Source organism: Apus apus, chromosome 5, assembly GCF_020740795.1.
Source record: "Apus apus isolate bApuApu2 chromosome 5, bApuApu2.pri.cur, whole genome shotgun sequence".
Classification (NCBI taxonomy): Eukaryota; Metazoa; Chordata; class Aves; order Apodiformes; family Apodidae; genus Apus; species Apus apus.
This window is the reverse complement of record NC_067286.1, coordinates 32164257-32184050: the sequence shown is the minus strand read 5'-3', so window position 1 is coordinate 32184050 and position 19794 is coordinate 32164257. Positions and strand designations below refer to the sequence as shown.

At 36.8% G+C, this 19794-nt stretch overlaps 1 protein-coding gene across 2 annotated transcripts in view; it reads right to left on the bottom strand.

The window, feature by feature from the left end:
• Positions 1 to 19794, bottom strand: part of FSIP1 (fibrous sheath interacting protein 1) — an 81342-nt gene that overhangs the window by 53865 nt on the left and 7683 nt on the right. For both annotated transcript variants that reach the window (XM_051621252.1, XM_051621251.1), the window contains 4 exons: positions 18802 to 18900; positions 15678 to 15769; positions 14832 to 14939; positions 8470 to 8631 (listed from right to left, as the gene is read on the bottom strand). In XM_051621252.1, coding sequence (XP_051477212.1) covers positions 8470 to 8631; positions 14832 to 14939; positions 15678 to 15769; positions 18802 to 18900 — 461 coding nt within the window. The remainder of the gene's footprint in view (positions 1 to 8469; positions 8632 to 14831; positions 14940 to 15677; positions 15770 to 18801; positions 18901 to 19794) is intronic.

Here is a 19794-nt window from a genome sequence, read left to right as displayed (position 1 = left end):
AAAAAAACAGGGCTTCCTCTTGCAAATCAAAAGATTCTAGAAAAGAACCCAAGGAATCCAAATAATGGCAGAGGGGAAAAAAGAAATAACCAAAAAACCCCGCTGTTAGTCAATTCAAAGCAAAGCAACTTGAGCAACCATTTAATAAAAACATACTCTATTCATTCTTTTTTTTCAGAAGCAGCTCAAGTAATCTTCATAAACACAAGGAAAATAATTTCAGGCACCGTGTCTAATCGCAAAGTAAAACAACCTTTGCAATTTAACCTTCAGTGGAAAATTTCTCAACTACAATACACAAAAAATCGCAGACATCTGTAAACTTTTTCTAAGCAAACAAATCTATGAGTTTTGATATTTAAAACAAACTACGAGTTGCCTGAAAATAAACTTACTTAGACACAGTACAAATTGTTGAATATGTATTTACAATCAGCAATAGTTGGCAGTACCACAATGCCAGTAATTTTCCTCTAACAGAGATATAACCAGCACCATCTGTTAATTACTAGAATCTCTCCAAACTGAACTGAAGCTTAATGGTGGCCACCTAAAGCCACATTCTTAGCATGGAGTGTCTAAAGCCAGGCTTCTAAATAGATACTTTTTTTTTTTTTTTAACTTTGTATGATGCCTGATGGCAAGAAATCTGCATGCCTGAATCTATACAGAACATAAAAAAAACCAAAGGACTTATTTAAGATTGTCTTTATTAATGCATGAAACAAGTATATGATCTTTATATCTCCAATTTAAACACAGAGCTGGCAAAGCAACTGGCATTATAACAACTGAAGCTCCCTCTAACAAGAGGAATTGCCTGTACATGGCTTTGTGCTTCCAGTGAATTTAATACAAGTGAAATGTTTCATTAAGGGCAGGGAGGAAGATGATGGCATCATATTTTTCTTTGATGATGGCATCATATTTCTTTTTAGCAAAAAGTTACAGCTGTTTCTGCAAGTGCATTTCTAAATCAAATATTTTGATTAATGCATACAGACAGACACTACTACATAAGCAGTTAGTGCTCAGAATGGATCAGAGCTGCAGTTATGATTTGTTTTAAAAAGCAGTATTATGGATCAACCTACAAGAATCTGCAACTTGTGGTACTGAGAAGTCACTAACTATTATATTATAGTTCCCAGTATTTCATTTTAGGGGTCATATGCATGGACTACTAGTTGATATTTTCATCAGATGAAGAGCTCAAATTGCAAACAGCATCTCTAGTAGTATTATTGCTGCAGTTTCATCCCTCAATAGTAACTGACCAGAACTCAACATCATATTAGAAAAGTTAAGACTTTTCCTCACTTTTTAATTTTAAGTATTTCTATTAAGATAACATGAAACAAATGTAGCAAGTATTATATAATGGAAAACATTTTATTGTTTATGTTTCAAAGGCTTCAAAACATTCTATGTTTCAATTATACAGCACATGGAGGTAGTGGAAGTCCATTTGAGATAAAGATCCGTCCTGGTTTGAGCCAAGATATAAATAATTTCCTTTTTGTGATCTTACTCTGTAGTTAAGCCCCTTCTAAGGGGCTGCAGTTGCTGAAATTAACAGCATGTTTTCCAGTCAGTGTCTGCCTCTAGGACTGGTAACACTTGATGTTTATAGCTACTACGGGAGGCTGGAATGCAGAACCAAGGCCACTGCTTGGTTCTGAAGAAAACATCTTATGCTCCAGAACCAGTAGGAAGTAAGGGGTCACACCTGAGACCCTCTTTTGGGGAGGAGCAGACCAGACAGGTGACCAAAATTAACCAAAGTGTCCCACCCCATACGTGTCATACTGGGTATATATTTGAGGGATCACGAGGAGCTCGCTGTCTTCATCCATGGCCAGCATCCTGGGGGCCAGGGGGAAAGCACAACACTGCTTTCATGTATATTTGTGTGTATTTCATTACTTTTCCTTTTCATCACTACTGTCTCATTAAAGCTGTGTAGTTTAGTTTCTAACCCGTAAGAGTCTCTCTCCTTTATTTCCACCCTTTTCCCTTTAAGGGGAGGGAGGGGGGTTAACAGAGAGCAATCTGTTGTTCATTTAATTGCCGGCCCAGCATTAAATCACGACAAGATCCAAAAAACTTGGAAGATGAGGTAGAAAAATAAAAGCGTTAAATATATTACAGGAGGATAGATAGAAGTACTTGGCAACAGCGAAAGCTGTAACAATCAATGCAAAGCAAATATCCAGTATTAGAAATGGCCAGAATTATTTGTTGCACTCTCTTCTCCCCAAAATTCTACAAATAAACAGAAACAAAATCCAAAATCCCACCTAACAAAAGCTATTAGTGTCATAAAATCTTGAGCCACAAAACTGGCTGATCAGCTTATTAACCTGCTTCTAACCATGCCCTGAAATAGAGATTCCTTTCAAAATCATCTGTTTTGGTGAAGTGCAGGTATAGAATACAGGATATCAAGAGTTCATTAATTTAAACATTCCTGTGCATTCAGAATTTTGTATAATTTTGAAAATTTCAGACTTGTTAACTCTCCACTGCTCTAATTGAAAAACATTTTTCTGATAAAAGAAACTAAATCGGGTATGAAAGAACTCATCAAGGTAACATACAACATTAATCATTCTTATAAGACAACCAAGCACACAGGTATTATTGTTTCTTCAAACACTATGGCCATTTTCTTTTATTTTCAGGTAGTCTTTCAGTTTTTCAAGCTGGTAACTGTACTCTTTGCATACAGGGTACACTTCATATTCTTCATCCTACCATTTTCCTATCTCTTTCAGGATTACATTAATTTGTTCTTCCCCAAAAATATTAAGACAGAACTATTTTTTAAATATTTAATTAAGTTGGCACCACAACAAAGAAATGTTTCAGAGAAATACACTTCTGATAAGAAACATTTCCACAAAAAAGGGAACATTAGTCATGGAAAAGCATTCTGAATCCAGCTGGACTCATCACACAAAAAGATGAATCTGCATGCTCCTTTGTAACAGCTCAGCTATGGTACTGTAGGATAATTAAAGCCAGTTGTTAAAGATATCAGAGCCAGAGCATAGTTCCTATATCCTGCCAAAGTATTTATCAGTGGCAGGAAGCAGCTCTCCCATTGAGCCAGTGATGATTAAGTGGTTGTATTTTGAAAGCTATATCTAATGCAATTCTTGGAAGAAAAGAACATGCAGCTTTATGATATAGAACTCTAAGCACATTTTTTTAATTACTTCTAAAATTCTAAATGAAAATCCAAGCAGATGATTTACACACTAACGATTTTTCCCAATGTTCCCCATCACTAACGCATTATACTCTACTCAACCACAAAAGATTAAATCCACAACTCACAGAAATCAGAAAGAATTTCAGCAATAATTTTAAGAATAAATATTAGCGTCAGTGAAATCAGCCTCTTCCCCAAAAGAACTGACGCCCAGACTCACCAGTAGACAAGGACTGGATTCAGGAATGCATGGATTCAGGAAAGCACAGATTGGGATCAAAGGAAGAACAACAGAGTCCTCCCAGGACACCAGCCATGGACGAAGACAGCTTGACCCTCACGATCCCTCAGATTTGTACTGAGTATGATGCACACTGGATGAAATACTTAGTTTGGTCAATTTTGAGTCACCTGTTCAGTCCGCTCCTCCCCACAGGAGGGTTACAGGTGTGACCCTTTCTCCTGCCTTTCATTTCTGGCACAGAAGTAGTTTGGCAAAATGAAGCTGTGACCTTGGTTTCTATAGGAATAAGGAAGAGCCTTTCTCCATACCACTCATACAGTTAAATCTGCAAATAACTACACACATTCAGTGTTATCAGTCCTACAAGCAGACACTGACTGAAAAACATACTGTTAATTTCCAAAAGTACAGTCACAGTAACTGAAACTACTAAAAAAGATAATTAGTTCTGTCCTGGCTCAAACCAGGACACAAGTGCTGGGAATTTTTCAAGAAACTCCTGGGAGCACAAAACAAGTTCATTCCCTTTAAAGGTAAGGAGGCACAGCAAAAGACTCCCTTGGCTTAACCATGAGCTTCTGAGTCTGCTCAAAATGAAAAGAGAAGTGTACCAGAGATGGAAAGGCAGAAGAACACCCATTATGAACTACAAGGGGATTGCCAGGACATACAGAAATGCAGTTAAAAAAGCAAAAGCTCAGCTCAAATTGAGACTGGCCAGAGATGTCAAAAAATACAAGAAAGGGTTCCTTGGGCGCCTAAACAAGAAGAAACAGAAGGAAAATGCTGGCCCACATTTGACAGTCAAACAGGAGAGGTGAATCAGTCACCAAAAATGCCAAAAAAAGCAGAAGTTCTCAACACGTTCTTCACCTCTGTCTTTACCAGCACTGTTGGGCCCCAGGCCTTGGGAACAAAATACCAGGTTGATGCAAACACAGACCCACCATCAGTGAAGGAAGAGTTGCTAGACAGTTATTACTCCTGTAATAACAGGAGCTTGACCCCTACAAATGAATGGGCCCAGATGCCATCCACCAAAGGGTGTTAAAGAGAGCTGGCTGATGTCAATTAGGAGGCCACTCTCCACAATCTTTGAGAATCTGTGGAGATCACAGGATGTCCCAGAAGACTGGAAATGGGCTAATATCGCCCCCATCTACAAGAAGGGCTTACAGAAGGATCTAGGAAATTATAGGCACATCAGTCTTACTTCAAGCCCTCAAAAGCTATGGAACAATTCCTCCTAGGCACTATCACAAGTCAAATGAAGTATATGATTGGGAAAAGTCACCATGGATTCACCAAGGACAAACCATGCTTGACTAACCAAATCACCTCCTATGATAAAGTAACCTGTTCAGTTGATGTGGGATGAGTGGTGGACATTGTCTACCTAGATTTCTCCAAGGCTTTCAATATGGTTCCCCACAGCCTATCCCTAGTGAAACTGATGTGTAAAGGTCTAGACCAGTGGTTTGTGCAGTGGGTATGAAACTGGCTGACAGGCTGCACCCAGAAGATGGTAGGAAATAGCTCCTTTTCAAATGGGCAATCTATCACAAGTGGGGTTCCCCAGGGATCATTATTGGGCCCAACACTGTTTAGTATCTTCGTAAGTGATCTGGATGACGGTATCAAGCGTATCATGAAGAAGTTTGCAGATGATACAAAAGTGAGTGGGGAAACAGACACTTTGGAAGGGACAGCCTGCAGGAAGACCGGGATAGGCTGGAAGAGTGGGCTAAGAACCTTGTGAAGTTCAACAAGGACAGATGCAAGGTTTTGTAACTGGGAAAACAATCTAGGAGTGAAGCACAGGCTGATATTTACTTGGCTGAAAAGCAGCTGTGTGGAAAGGAATCCAGGGGTCCTGGTGGACAAGCTCAACATGAGTGACCAGTGTGCTGCAGAGGCAAAGAAAGCCATCAGGATGCTGGGCTGCATCAACCAGGGCATCACTAGAGATAAAGAAGTAATCATACCACTCTACTCGGCACTTATCAGACCACACCTGGAATACTGCATTCAGTTTTGGTCCCTGCTCTACAAAAAGGATGCAGACAGGCTGGAGAGGGTCCATAGAAGAGCAGAAAGATGATCAGAGGACTGGGAAGTCTGCCACACGAGGAAAAGCTGAGACAATCCGATTTGTTCAGCCTTGAGAAGAGAAGGCTTAGGGGAGACCTCAGCACTATGTTATAGTACTTAAAGAGTGGCAACAAAAAACATGGAGATTCCCTTTTCACAAGGAGTCACATGGAAAAGACAAGGGGCATTGGGTATAAGTTACGCCTAGGGAGATTATGATTGAACACAAGGGGAAAAATTGTCACAATGAGAACAATCAGCCATTGAAATACTCTTCACATGGAAGTGGTGGATTACCCAACTTTGGACACTTTTAAGATTCGGTTGGACAGGGTGCTGGGCCATCTTGTCTAGAACATGTTTTTGCCAAGAAAGGTTAGACCAGCTGATCCTTGAGGTCCCTTCCAACCTGGTGTTCTATGATTCAACTGAACATCTTGTCATTAAACACTTGAAATCCAACAAGGGGCAGACAACCAGAATTCTTATTGGCTTTGTCTGGCATGTGGCATTCATCCTAACAAATCACAAAACAAGATCTTCTTTCAGCAAAAGCATAATTCAATTATTTTTTCAGACCATTTCTGGGTAGCTATCAGTTGCTTTTGATCAGGTTCCAAAAGACATTCAGTACAAATAATGTGGATGTTTCTCTGTGACCCACCTATTTTCTGATATCAGAACTGATGCTTCAAAAATAAGCCAAGTCATTAAAACTTTCAGTTTATAGCAATATTAGGGGATACTGATATTTAAAACAAGGCTGTTTTAAAAAGACCATGAGCAGCAGTGAACTTAGAAAAACTATTGTGTAAAAAAAAAAAAGTACTTTAGTACTTTTTCACGCCTTTTGATAGGAAGCTCTGTAATCTCAAACTAGTCACTCACTTCTCAGCTACTGATGCATGTTAGTTCCTGTTTTTTTGAAAAAGCAACTGTTAAAAGATTTTGAAAACAAAAGGTGTTGAGAATTAACTTGCATAACCAAATTCAGAGCCTGACTGTTTTTACTTCTATATATGAGAAGTGATTTTTTTTTACCTAAACAAAAAAACCATAACCAAGAACATAGGACTGAAGGGTAGACCCAATAAGAAACTTTCACAGTAAGCAGTTAAGGTCCTGAAAGTTGAGACTATTTTCTCCTCTGCTTGTCATTAAAAAAAAAATTAAAAAAATTAGCAGCTGAAATTTGACGTAAATATAAACAAGTCCAGTCATGTCACAGTGCCAGATATAATCAGACTGCACTTATAAAATCAGGCTTTATGAAGAACTTAACACTGACTTGAGCAAAGCCTGGGTTTTTGTGAAACTAAGGCAATCACTAGACACCCTGTCCTCTGCTGACAGAAGCAGCTGTGGACATCCAGAGAAGCAGAAATTAAGACATGAGATTTAGGAACTCCCTTTCCAAATGTATTAAACTACCTTTTAGTCCTACGCTTTGATAGCTTTCATAAAATGACTCATATGTTTATCTGAACAAAAGAAAAATGGAATCCTGTGTTCCCTACAATCACAATGTCTGAAAGTTTTCTATGAGCTGCAAAACAAAGTTGAAGGGCAACTGCTTTTTCCTAATGAAGCGTAATGTATAGAATTAACTATATCTTTTTGGTTGTTAATCTTAATATCATTCAGAAAGATAATTCATTACTCTTCAGTAAGTTTACGCATAAATGCAAGCTTCTCTTCAAATACTTTTGAGCTTCTACATAAAAAGGAAGCAACAGCAACTGCTTGGAGAAACGTTCCCAAAAGGAGTGTTCATTGTCATAGGCAGTGACACTAACTTCAAGCTGATGTCTCAAAATAGTGATACAAGATCCACCAGTCACTGGCAAACTCACGTCTATGAACCTGAAGTTACTGGTAACAACTGCACTTGCGTAAGCGACTAACCACTAGAGGGAGTCACAGTTTCACACATTCAATTCCAGTTGGTAACTATCAACATCGAAATATGACTCCTCTGGAGTTGTCAGGGCAGCAGCAAATACTACTGCAGGTAAAACAAAACCTGAATTTCAGAAATAAGCCAATGCAAAAAATTACACTGAAGTTCTCTCTAGAAAAAGGCAAAAAAACCCACATTCAAAGAGATGTTTCTCACACAAGTAACAAAACAGTTTTGCCAATGTACACTCCTACACAGCCTCTGATACACCTGTTCTGGCCTTAAACTGTAAACTTTACAGAAGTAAACAAGCTCCAGGAAAATTAGTGCAATCACAGTATTTTATGTTTTATTTCCCCTATTATATCAGGAGCAACATTACTAGGGCATGACATAAATTGGACTCTTCTATGTACAAAATTCAAGCAATCATTTCTCAAGGCTGAGGCCCCAAAGGTTATTAATATTCTGGCAAGGGAAAAAGACAAAGGCCATTAAAAACAAGGGACGTACAATTTCAATTGACTTCCTACAGTCTATAACATTGCTTATTGGTAATTGTTTTATCTTTCACATTGTAAGTGAAAAGGCACTGTTGGAATCCTGAGATAAGATAGAAACCTCACTCTGATCCCCAAAGATGAATTACCATGGGTAACGTGTTACTATGCTGAGAGAATCACTGAGGCTCTCACACAGTTAAAAACATCTGAGTTCCCAATTCCTGCATATGAAATTTCTTTTTGAAAGTGTGGAATCAACAAATGTTAAGAATAAAGCCAGTCCTTGAATTATCTACCGCTCCAAACAACAACATATTATTTTTCTGTATGATTTCTATAGCTCAAGATTTTACTTTATTCTTTAACACGTATATTTTAAAGAACAATTACAAAATAACCAAAGAAAAATGCAAAAAATACAAATACAGATGTATGCTGTATTTTCATTTACATCAGATCTCAACACACACTACAAACCAGGAATCCACAACATAAGCCCTCTTCTGTAATATACCTGATGACTTTGGCCCAGAGGTTTTGAGCAATAGCTGGCAATTGCAGAATTCCCATCAGATAGTAGTACTTGAAGCTTCATGTCTATCTCCTTCAGATGATTCAATTCCATTGGTTCAGGTGTGTACCCTTCCCCTGGTACTAGCCAGCCAGATACATCCTCCTGTTGAAAGACAAAAAATATTTAATCCTCGTTCCCAAAGGAAACGGACTTTGAAGGCAATTATACATTAAGTGTATTTATTTTACAAATAAACAATACTTATGAATAAAATGTAAGTTTTCATCCATCGGAGTAGATACAGCTGAATTATGCCAATATTCACATACCAAGCACACTCAAAAGCAGATACGGACACAACATTCAGAGGCATACATCTGTCATTTTTAGATACAGCCGGGCAGGAACGTAAATGGACATGAAAAAAAAATTAATTAATTTTAGTTTTAGAAAGCACATGCATCCACATGCATTGTTAAAATGTAATAGCAGAAGAGGTGTTGTGTTAACCTAAACAAACCTCTGCTTTTATTTTACTTTTTTCTGTAAAAATCCAAAGTCTGTGTCCTCACTAACTAGCCAGTCAGAAGCCCTGAAATAAAACAGCTTAAAGCCAAATGCCTTACCTCCATGCCAGCTGGCCAAAGTGCAATCAAACAGCTCTGAAGGTCTCCATCCATTCTTGAGAAGGTAATACAACTCCCTTGATCAACTTATCTTTATCCCTAAGAGAAGGGGTTGGGATAGCTTGCTCCTTTTCCTTAATGACACATCTCACTTCATAGCCTCTTGGCCATGTTAGTCAAAACTTTAAAACTGTCTCATGCCTATCAGTGTCCTTCCAGGGATGCAAACTCTTCCCTTGTTGCAGTTTCTGTATTTGTTTAATATAGCAGCCCCAGCTCACTTTTGAAGGAATAATTGCATGTCATGGTCAAACTTGCAAATAGATCTTGCTGTCCAGTGTTGCACAGTAAACATCACTTTATGATGCCACTAACAGGAAAATCAATTTTAGGAGTGTTGTTCTCCTTTGCAAGACAGTACAGAGGGTAGAAATGAAGAGGAAAGCATCTGGCAGACACAGACCCACCAGTCCTAAGACAAAAAACACAAAGAACATGCGATAAGCTCATATTTTCAATGCCGAGATTGAAGTGGAAAAGCACAGCCTTCAGAACAGCACTAGAACTGTCCTCAACATTATCCTAAATTTCTGTTGTGCCTTGCATCTTAGCACTCTTTGTACTCTTATTCTGAAGACACCACATTACAGCTTAAGTCCAAGCCACTGTACAGAGTTTACCATATAGCAAACTTGAGACACCAAGACATCATTTGCTTTTTAAAAAGACAAAAGCAAGTCAACAGGCATAAAAATGAGATGTTTTCAACTATGCTGAACAGATCTTGTCAAACTCCCTCAATGAACTTGCACCTCAAAGTCTGGCAGCAAATGCAGAGAAACATCTATTCTGGTACAGATCCAATCACACCTGTACAGCGGCACATTAGAAGTCCAAATAAAGTGGAACACAATACACCATTATGTATTGTCCTCTGAAAGAAGGAAGCAACAGACTCCTGTGCAAGTCAAAGAAGAGTTATGTCCAAAAGGACAACCATTTTCCATCCAATAAGGAACCAAGAGAGAAACCCTGACCAAAATTGGGCTTTTTATGGAAACACAGAGGTTGCTACTATGGTAGAAATCACCTAGAGCCAACTCTCAAAATGAGGGTATGAGATACAATGTGACACTCGCAATGTACCACCAATGAAGAAAATAAGGCATTCATAAGAAAGCAAAATAAGTGCTCTGAGGTGAGTAGCTGCAGCCCTTCTAGAGCCTGAGTATGCTATTACAGAAACACTGGGAGAGACAGAGAGCAGAGATCACGATTTATATGACTTTTCCCTCCTGATAGCTGGAACACCTGACTAACCGATGTGAATATGTACTCCTAATACAGATAGTTGCATGCTGACTGACCTTGGCCTACTTCACCCAAACACCCAAACAAATGAGCATATTCACAAACAGATGCAGGTTCTCCACAGCAACCTGGCACTCCTGTCTCACACTCAGGGAAGCAAGTCTGCACAACCACCACACACTGGGAATGATGCTAGCAGATGACATCTCTGTCCTGACTGCAAAGAAACACCAGGCAGGATCTTACAAGGGCTAGGCAGGGACGTGGGGGAGGATATGAGTGTACTGTTGGTTTCCTTTCTTTTTCCTAACAGAAGAGGGCCAGCATCTTGCTCTAAGACTTCAACATCTGTCTTTCAAGGCACTCATGTCCACCACTCCTTTACAACTTCGTATTAGTCCTCTGGCTATTCAAGCAGCCACATCCACTCAAGAGAAGGAAATAACAGCTTCCAATTACAACATCACTGCTATGAGGTCATTCCTGGTTCAACCCCATTACTCAAATCACACTGGCTGCAAAAAGAAAAAAGCATACCCCAAACACCTGTCATAAATTACTTCCATATTAAGTTTAAAAAAAAAAAAAAAAGAGTAATTAATGTTGTGAAACAAAACCAGTCATTCAAATGCTTTCTCATACAAGTAAGATAACACTATTACTAAGTCTGACCAGACATGACCTGACTCAAGAAGAGCCACTCAAATGTGCCTAGAAGCTTGCCAGCTTTGTGGAAGCACCTGTTCAGGTGAGACAGTGACCATCACAACATAAGTAATGTGGTACTAAGCTTGTGCCATGTTAACCCCCTCCTAATCAGACACTGAAGGGCACAGTGCAAACACACAAAAATACCTACAGGAGTCAGTTAAGCTGCAACTGGGTTCGTTAGCTACAGGTCAGTGTTTATTTCCCATGCTTTCATATCCCATGCTCAAGGTATCCAAGTAACTCCAGCAGTTGCTTTACTCAAGGGTTAAATGGATTCACACATTCTATTTTTTATTTTCAAGATGCTTTGCTTGGAAAACAAGCTTCTGTTCTGTTAATGTTTCCTGTGTGTTAATAATACTTTTATAACAGCACAGTCAGTGCTTATTACTGTGTAACATCTGAAAAAAATTATATCCCTGCAGCTCTGACAATTAGATTAGCATGAATATGTACTTCTAAAGTATTTTAAATACTCATAAAACAGTTGTTGTTGTTTAAGTGAGAAGTGCAGTTTGGACATTTGACATATTTAGTAGTATGACTCAAATTATCACATTACATTATACCGAGGAATTCATACAGAATAGCCAGCTCTACCTTGATTGATAACCTCCAAAACATTTCCAATATGATTGCACCAGCTTTTTAAAAGTAAGAATGAAGTAAGATGAAAGCGGCCATCAGCTGGACAGTTACCTGGACCAGCTTGAAATAGTCTAGATTACTCATTAGCTGATAATTTCCTCATGATCTTTTTTATAAAGCAGCCACAGGAAACGCCTCACCCATAATATAATTCAAATGTATGAGAGGAAGACTCCATCTCCAGACTAGACAAGTTTAAGTAACTAAGTATTACCCTTCCTTTTATTCTGCTTTGGCAGTAGATTTAGGAGCTGTTTTCTTAAAACAGATGATCTAGAACAGACTAGACTAATCCACAAATTACCCTTCATATTCTTGTCCATTGATTCAAGAATACAAAGCAACACACATTCTGTGTAGCTATCTACTTAAAATCTGATACAAATAGTAAAACTTCTAAAGACAAGTGTCCATGTGATAGTGACATGTATCAAAACCACCAAACCCAAAATTTCAATAAATGTTATACTTCTCCATTGCCCTGACGTCTTAACAATTGGTGAAAAAAAAAAAAAAAAAAAGACACATAGCTAGTCAGAATTTGGATTAGCTATTCTGCATCAATGTCTCTAAATTTTGTGAAGGACACTAGCTTAAATAAAAAGCCAATAATTGCATACTGTGAGAGACTTTTACGACCAGTAAAATACTAAATTCTAAAAAAAAATAAAAATAATTATTGTCTATAACAGAAACCTATGATACTCACTAACAAAAGGCTGTTTATATTATCCTCACACCTTTAAATGCTGGCATTTATCAAATTAAGGACCTTCTCCACAAATTGAAAACATGTTCTTGATCAGAAAGAAGAGGCAGTATTGTTAATTAAATGCCAACCTTTCCAACGAGGAGAAAAAAACAACTAAACAAAACTTCCATAACCATGTCCCTAGCATTTCTTCCTATCCAAACACTGGATGTGCTGTTTCAGCTTAACATTTTGTCACCCTTACGTGGGATTATAATGCCAAATCTGTTGCAAGTATATCTAATAGAATACCTTGAATCTTTTCCTAAATTTACAGACAAAAGATCAATTAATGATCCAGTAGGTGTTCGCTTTGTTCTTCTAATATGCAACAAATTAAAAGTACAATAAAAATCAACTCCCCTAACCAGCAAATCAATATTAGACCAAACAGACTTCCAGTGCTTTTTTCTTTAATGCTAAACTTTGTCAGCTAAGTCAAACACCTCTGTATAACACCATTATCTGATGAGTATTTTACACAGCTAAATAAGTCAATTTTCCAAGATTGGTGTTCGTGTCCAGTAAAATTAAATAAGCTTTCTATGCCAAGAGAGGAACAAATGTCAGGTCAGCAGGAAGACTGGTGCAATTTTACAGAAGTAAAAATTTTTAATCTCATGAATACAAGAACCAAGTGCTGCTGACAGTTTTAAACCTTTACATACAGTATGATCACAAAGGGCTATGTTTTCTGTGCTTCTACTTTAGTTTACTAACTGTGAAAGAACAGCTACTACTAAAATACAGCACATTTATACAACTTAATTAGTCCATTAGGTTTACATAACTGAAACAAACTCCTTTGCTTATATTTGCCCCACAAAGCTCTGACAATGCCTAAGCATAGTATATATTTAACAGATTCCCTGGAGTAAAGAGGAAAGTTTTAGATGGGTAGGTTAGTTCTCTGTTTCCATTACCAGTCTGGATTCAGATAAAGAAAATCCTGAGCTCACCTCCCTAGCCCATATCCTGAAACAGTAATTTATAATTACTGATATAGACACATTTTAGAAAAGAGTAATCAAGAGCATCATCTCTTGGATGTCTTCAGCACCTTGCATTTACTTTCATTTCTTTCTCTCACACCTGAGTTACTATTTCACTGACTGAAAAGTAATTTACTCCAGATGACTTCTAGCTGTATAAATCAAAGAGAAACTGGAGCTTGGATTTACTTTGTTCATTCTACACAAAGTTCACACCTGTCTTCTTAGGTACTGAGAGTCAGTGTATACTTACAGATGTTATGAAAAAGTTCATAACCTTACTGTCAACTTAACAATGTGCATTTAAATGTAAAACATACCAAGCTTTTTCCCAATATTTCTTCTTATTTATGAAAATGCAAGTTTCTTAAATTTTACATCACGTTTAAATAGTTTGAGGATGTTCGTTCCACAAAAATGTATCTTTAGCATGTTTAATGCAATATATAGTTGAAAAGTACTCTAACTTTCTAGTATGATTCATTTTTCAAACCAAACGTTATCCTTCCATCCTGGCAGCCTTATGATTCCTTCTGTAGAACAAGTGTCCCTGAGTACTCGCTCCTTCACTGTGACATTCTCCTCAAAGCAGAAAGAAATAAAGGCCACCTCCCAATAACTAGGAGATCAAAAGACCATTTGATGTCTTCACATTACTGGGAATCATTTTGTGGTACAGACTGTCCTAGAAGAGGTGATTGGTGGGACAATCAAACACTCTCCTTACTCTCCATCAAGAAACGATTTCTGTCTACTTCACCTCTTACTATCCACTGCAGTATGCAGACAGCACGCCCTTTAAGAATATTATGTTAAAGCATAAATGCCTTCAAGACAGAGTGAGTTTGAAGCCACACAAAGATGTCATGTTACCTTTCTAAATGGACACATAAGCTTAATCAACGTATATTGCCCCAGTTGCTGCGTTCTGAAGTTCACATCCTCAAAAAACTCTTGGAGTGGTTCCTGGCCCTTCTACCAGAGACTACAGCACTAGCCACTTAGATAGGCCACAGCCCCTTACTTGGGCAGAGAAAACAGGTTACCTTCTCCGACTATGATTCTAAGGCTCCTTCCATCTTTGTCTAACTGTTCTTTTAAGTTCTGCTCATTTTCTGAGGCCAGGTGTGTCCAAGTGTTAGTAAAATGAACAAAGAAGCCAATGAAAATTCATTCTTGGAGACAAAGACAATTGGATTTGTCCAGCTTTTCACTCATATCTCAGTAGGTTACTTCATGGAAGGACTAAAACCAAATTAAATTCAGATTTGCCATAAAAACAAGGCAAATACAACAGGACAGTACAAATTAAAGTTGCCATACCTCAAGACCTTCCAGGTCAACTCCATCTTCTATATCTTTCAACAGTTCTATTAGCCTTTTCTTTTCTCTCTCAACCATAGCAATATGGTTTCCTGAATTCTTTGCTAACTGAAATATTTAAAGACAAACAAAAAATAAACTTTAGAACTCAACCAATTCAAACAGCACCAAAACAAAGTTTTTAATCTCCATGAAATCAGCATCCAAATCTTGTTTATTGCCATAGTACAATTTATCAACTTGACAGAAAGATCTAGCACCCTACATACAATGACTTGATAATCTTGTAACAGTCTTTCAGATTGCAGGGGGCAGATGTTTTTCACTGCACTGTTTTTCATTTCACTGAAGTCATTATAGCTATTAGGCCTTCACAAAAAAAAATAAGCATGAAAATCAAAGCATCTGTTTTCTGACAAATAATTATTCTGTAAATAAGGGTACCATGCAGGCTATACATTAACAACCTGCATAGCTATTCCTTATCTATGCATAAGAACATCTTCCTTTAACTTAACAGTAAATACATTTAAACAAAGTCTTATTAAGTATTTGCCCTCAAAACAAGCTATGTCCAGGCATAAACAGAACAATTCAGTTTTCAATACTCTTTAGCAAATACATAGAAGTAGCATCATTCCCCACCAATGAGCATCCAAGACAAGAACTTTCTTATACATTACTCTGTCATAAACAACTTTTTAAACACCAATATTTTTTTCAGTTATACTTAATTAGCTTTTTGTGTCCCTCATAAAAACCCAACTGACTCCAGAAGTACTTATATGCTGGTTTTTTACTTAACATTTAACAAAATATTAATGATTTTTATGCTTTAATGCTTACCTCAATGTTCTTTTTAATGAAATCCTGATTGTTTTTACCTTTGCTATGCATTTTTTCTGCTTGATTAAGGAATTCATCTGTTTCTAATTCACCTGGATAATGTGAAGTTTGAGGAAAAAAAGTTGCAAAGTTATGATTGTTTTTTTTCTGATTCAGTGAGAGCTGCAATAAGAGTAATCCCATTTAAATCTTTAACATACACACAAAGTAAATAGAAAAACTTTTTATATCCTGTTTTCATTATTTATATGAACTATATTGCTACATTTAAAACAAAACTACTGTCAAAATCTAATCTCATTTTTAAGCTTTTATTATGTGAGATCATTCCATGTTGCAAAGGCTGCAATACTTCTGAATTTCTGACCTCAAAAATGTTAAATATGGAGGCTTTAAAAACCACAGCATTCCTTTGAACCCTATCATTGGTTCAGTTTTATCATCAGTACAAAACCAGACCATTTTTTTTTAAAACCACAGAACTGTTTGGAGACATATCAAGTACATTTTTTTTTAAATAAAGCAGCTGAAGAACAGATGATATAGTTGGTATTATTATAACACAGCTTATAAAACAAGTTTTTTTTAAAAACAAAACTTTTCATAGAGCTGTAAATGTATTAAACAGCCACATGTTATTCTGACAATATCACATGTATATTTTTTCAACAATAGGTTTCTATCTGTAATACAAAAATGGGCACATACTCTATTTTTCAGATACTTTTACCAGTTTTAAAACAACAATTCCTTTACCAACAATGTATCATATCAAATAACAAATTTAACCAAATACAACCAACTTCTAAGTCTCCAAAACTACTTCAAAAGTAGGCATGGTACTTTTTCCTTTTCTAGAAAGTAAAGATTTGAAAACCAGACAGGCTATTTGCCTACAAAAAAAAAAACAAAACAAAACAATTTAATGTGTTAGATAATAGAAAATAGACTACAGAAGTTTACATGAAATTAATTCTTTTTCAGAGCCAGCAGATGGAAAGCAAACTCCCAAGATATGAAATAAATTACATGCACCTTTTCACAGAGTATGGACAAAATACTGTGCAGCATTATCACCTATCAGACTTACTCTCAAATTGCAATTAGACCTTAAAGGACTGAGGTGTTGGATCTGACCAAGGACACCCTGTCACAGTTCAATCAAATGCACAACTGTTTCCTGAAAGCATCCCAGACTATCTTTAACACTACAGGTAACATCTTGAACTTATCAAGGAACAGAATCATAAGAATTTCACAATCAATATAAACATGACAAGTTATATCCTGAAATAAGCAAAACATACCAAACCTCAATATGCAACATATATGAAATATTACTTTGAAAGTACACCTATCTCTACCTAGAGAATCAGTGTTTTTGAGAGGGAACTGTCATACAGGCTATGTCAGAATATTCAAGAAGGAGCCCATGGGTATCACTAGGACACAAATAACACTGAAGATTGCCCAGGGTAAGTAAAAGAGAGACTGCAGCTCAACAAATTTTGCACAAGTTTCAGTAGATTTGGTACAAATTTCAAGAATTTACTACCAATCTTGATGAGATTGTTAAAGTAATATTATTAAGCTCATACATACATCCTACTTCACAAATTAAGCTCTTTCTGCTCAGGGTATGCCTTTATGACAACTGTTACCCAGAAACCCAAAAGCAATCAAAACACTAAGTCTTAGCTATTCAGAAACCATATTAAAGCCTCCAGCAGAAATAGGAAAAGTGATTTAAGGAATTTATTGCTCATTAGTTTTAAGTGATCTCAATTGTAGACATTCCCAAAGTGGCGTAACATAGAACATCTCAAAACAGTGCAAGTAACAGCAACTCCCAACCATGCCTGTACTGGGAACTTCAAAAGTCATTGCTGTCCTAAATACTGATAATGAAACCTACCTCTGCAACTCAAGGACACTCCAGCACACTTGGAAATTGTGAAGGTGGAAGCTGAATGACAAGCTTCCTTTTAAGGGAGGAACATAGACACACGGTAGGAAGACAGAGAAATCACAAACACAGTATTCCTCCACCCCAGTGTGAAGAAACATTTAATAACACAAAGTTAAGGTCACATACTGATGGACTAAGACAAGTGATAAAATAAGTGAGCTGAGGTGCAGGTTTAAAAATTAAAATATGCTGTCATATTCTAAAAAGTGCAGAAATTCTCCTGCCATCAATGGCTCAGCCTTGAGAAACACAATACTTATTATGTCCTTGTCATCTTAACCAGTCACCAGGAAGATAAGATTCATTCTGTTTACATAGAATGGTAGATGACAAAGAAATAAAAAATTGCAGCTGATTGCAGTGGCAGCTGAAGTTATTTTTCTTATGTCACAACACATGTGAAGTTATTCAACCATATAAATTTGAATTTCAAATAGGGAAAGAATAGAGGCACAAAAAGCACAATTCAATTCATTTTGAAGTGTTGGACACATTACACTGCTACCAGCATTTCAAACATCTATACAGTGCATATAAACAAGTCATGTCTGAAAGAATCAGGACAGACGTTTGATTTTTACAAGAAAGAATTTAATCCAGAAAAGCAATGCAGCCTTTTAAATCATCAGCCTAACAAAATATAAAATGAGTTGTCTGAAGATTTGTTTGTCACAACATCCATACAATTTTTCCTGAAAGCAAAAACATTACAGAACAGTTGAAACTGTGCAGCACCAACTTCATTTTTAGATGATTTCTTGAATATAAGCCTATTTGTGAAAATTACAGTACCTTAGAATAACAAACAGCAAAGAAAATTTTTAAATATTTCCATGAAGAACCAATTTTACATTTTACAATTAATCAGTTACACACCTCATCATTTTACAATGAAAGAAAAGAGGTTTACAAACTCAACAGTAAACATTTTCTTAGCATGTTAAGCAAAATGTTTGAGATAGGCCACAAACAAAATAATTCTCTTTTATAATTTGTAAAAAAAAAGTATTAAGAACTGCTGCAATTCCACTAAGCCATCTTGCTTTTCCTGATTTCGTTGGCCCAGCCTCAAGGGCCAAGTCTTCATTACCTACCCAATGTGTATGTTGTTTTGCCATTTCTAGAAATACCAACTATACGATTAATAAAGCTTACCCTGAATATGTTGGGGTTTATGGCAATCATAATCTTCTGGATTAATTTGTGTGTGAAATATCGAAGTACAGGTTTCATCTTCTTTAGTCTGGGAGAAATCTGCAAGGATTTGTTTCAGTAAAATTTAATTGAAATGCATCAAAGAAGATCTAGTCTTACGTGTACCATATTATAAAATCTTACCATTGAAATCTGAATAAATTCATGTGGATAGATTACATAGCCACCATACTTCTCAAGACATAAAGGAGGAAAGGGTAAAGTGTGTCTCATTAATAATTATGCTGTTTCATATGGCTATGGTTTTGTTTTTAACAAGTACTGCCCATACAAATAATTACATTCCAAAAGATACAGCCCAAGGTCCTAAAGTTCAAAAGCCCCTGCAGACACCATATGGCAAGTCATCTAGAAGTCTGAATGAGAATAAAGTGCCCAGGTTTTCACAGCTGGTGTTTGCCTGTGCCTGAATTATTAGACGTCCAAGTGGCTTAGGTCAAGGGTATAGTCTAGAAAATGTGTTCCAATATCCTAGCATGCCAGAGTTGCTTCAGTTACTCAAAGAAAAAGTTCAGTCATGGTATTGACATACATGGACTGGAAGTATAAGTTAGAGCATTAACTTGCAGCCTATACACTTCAAACTTACAGAAAAGGACTTGTATTGCAAAGAACCAGAGATATCACACAGGAAAAGTGTGTTTTCCTTAGTGAAAAATCAAACAATATCCTGTAATAATGAAGTTTAATGGACTCAACTGAAAGTATGATTTTGTTACACAGAGCACAGGGGAATGAAATTAAGGTTGTTTCATTAACTCCTGATTTACATTTCTGCCATAAGTGTCTCAAGAGGTTTTTTTGTGCCTGAGAGGCTGGGACACAAGTTATTAATTATTTTGTACCTGGACCTTGTGTTTGATCTCACAGCCACTCTAATTAAATAGCTCCCTTATACAATTTATTTCAAAGTTCAAGCTCTGAAAAGCAAAA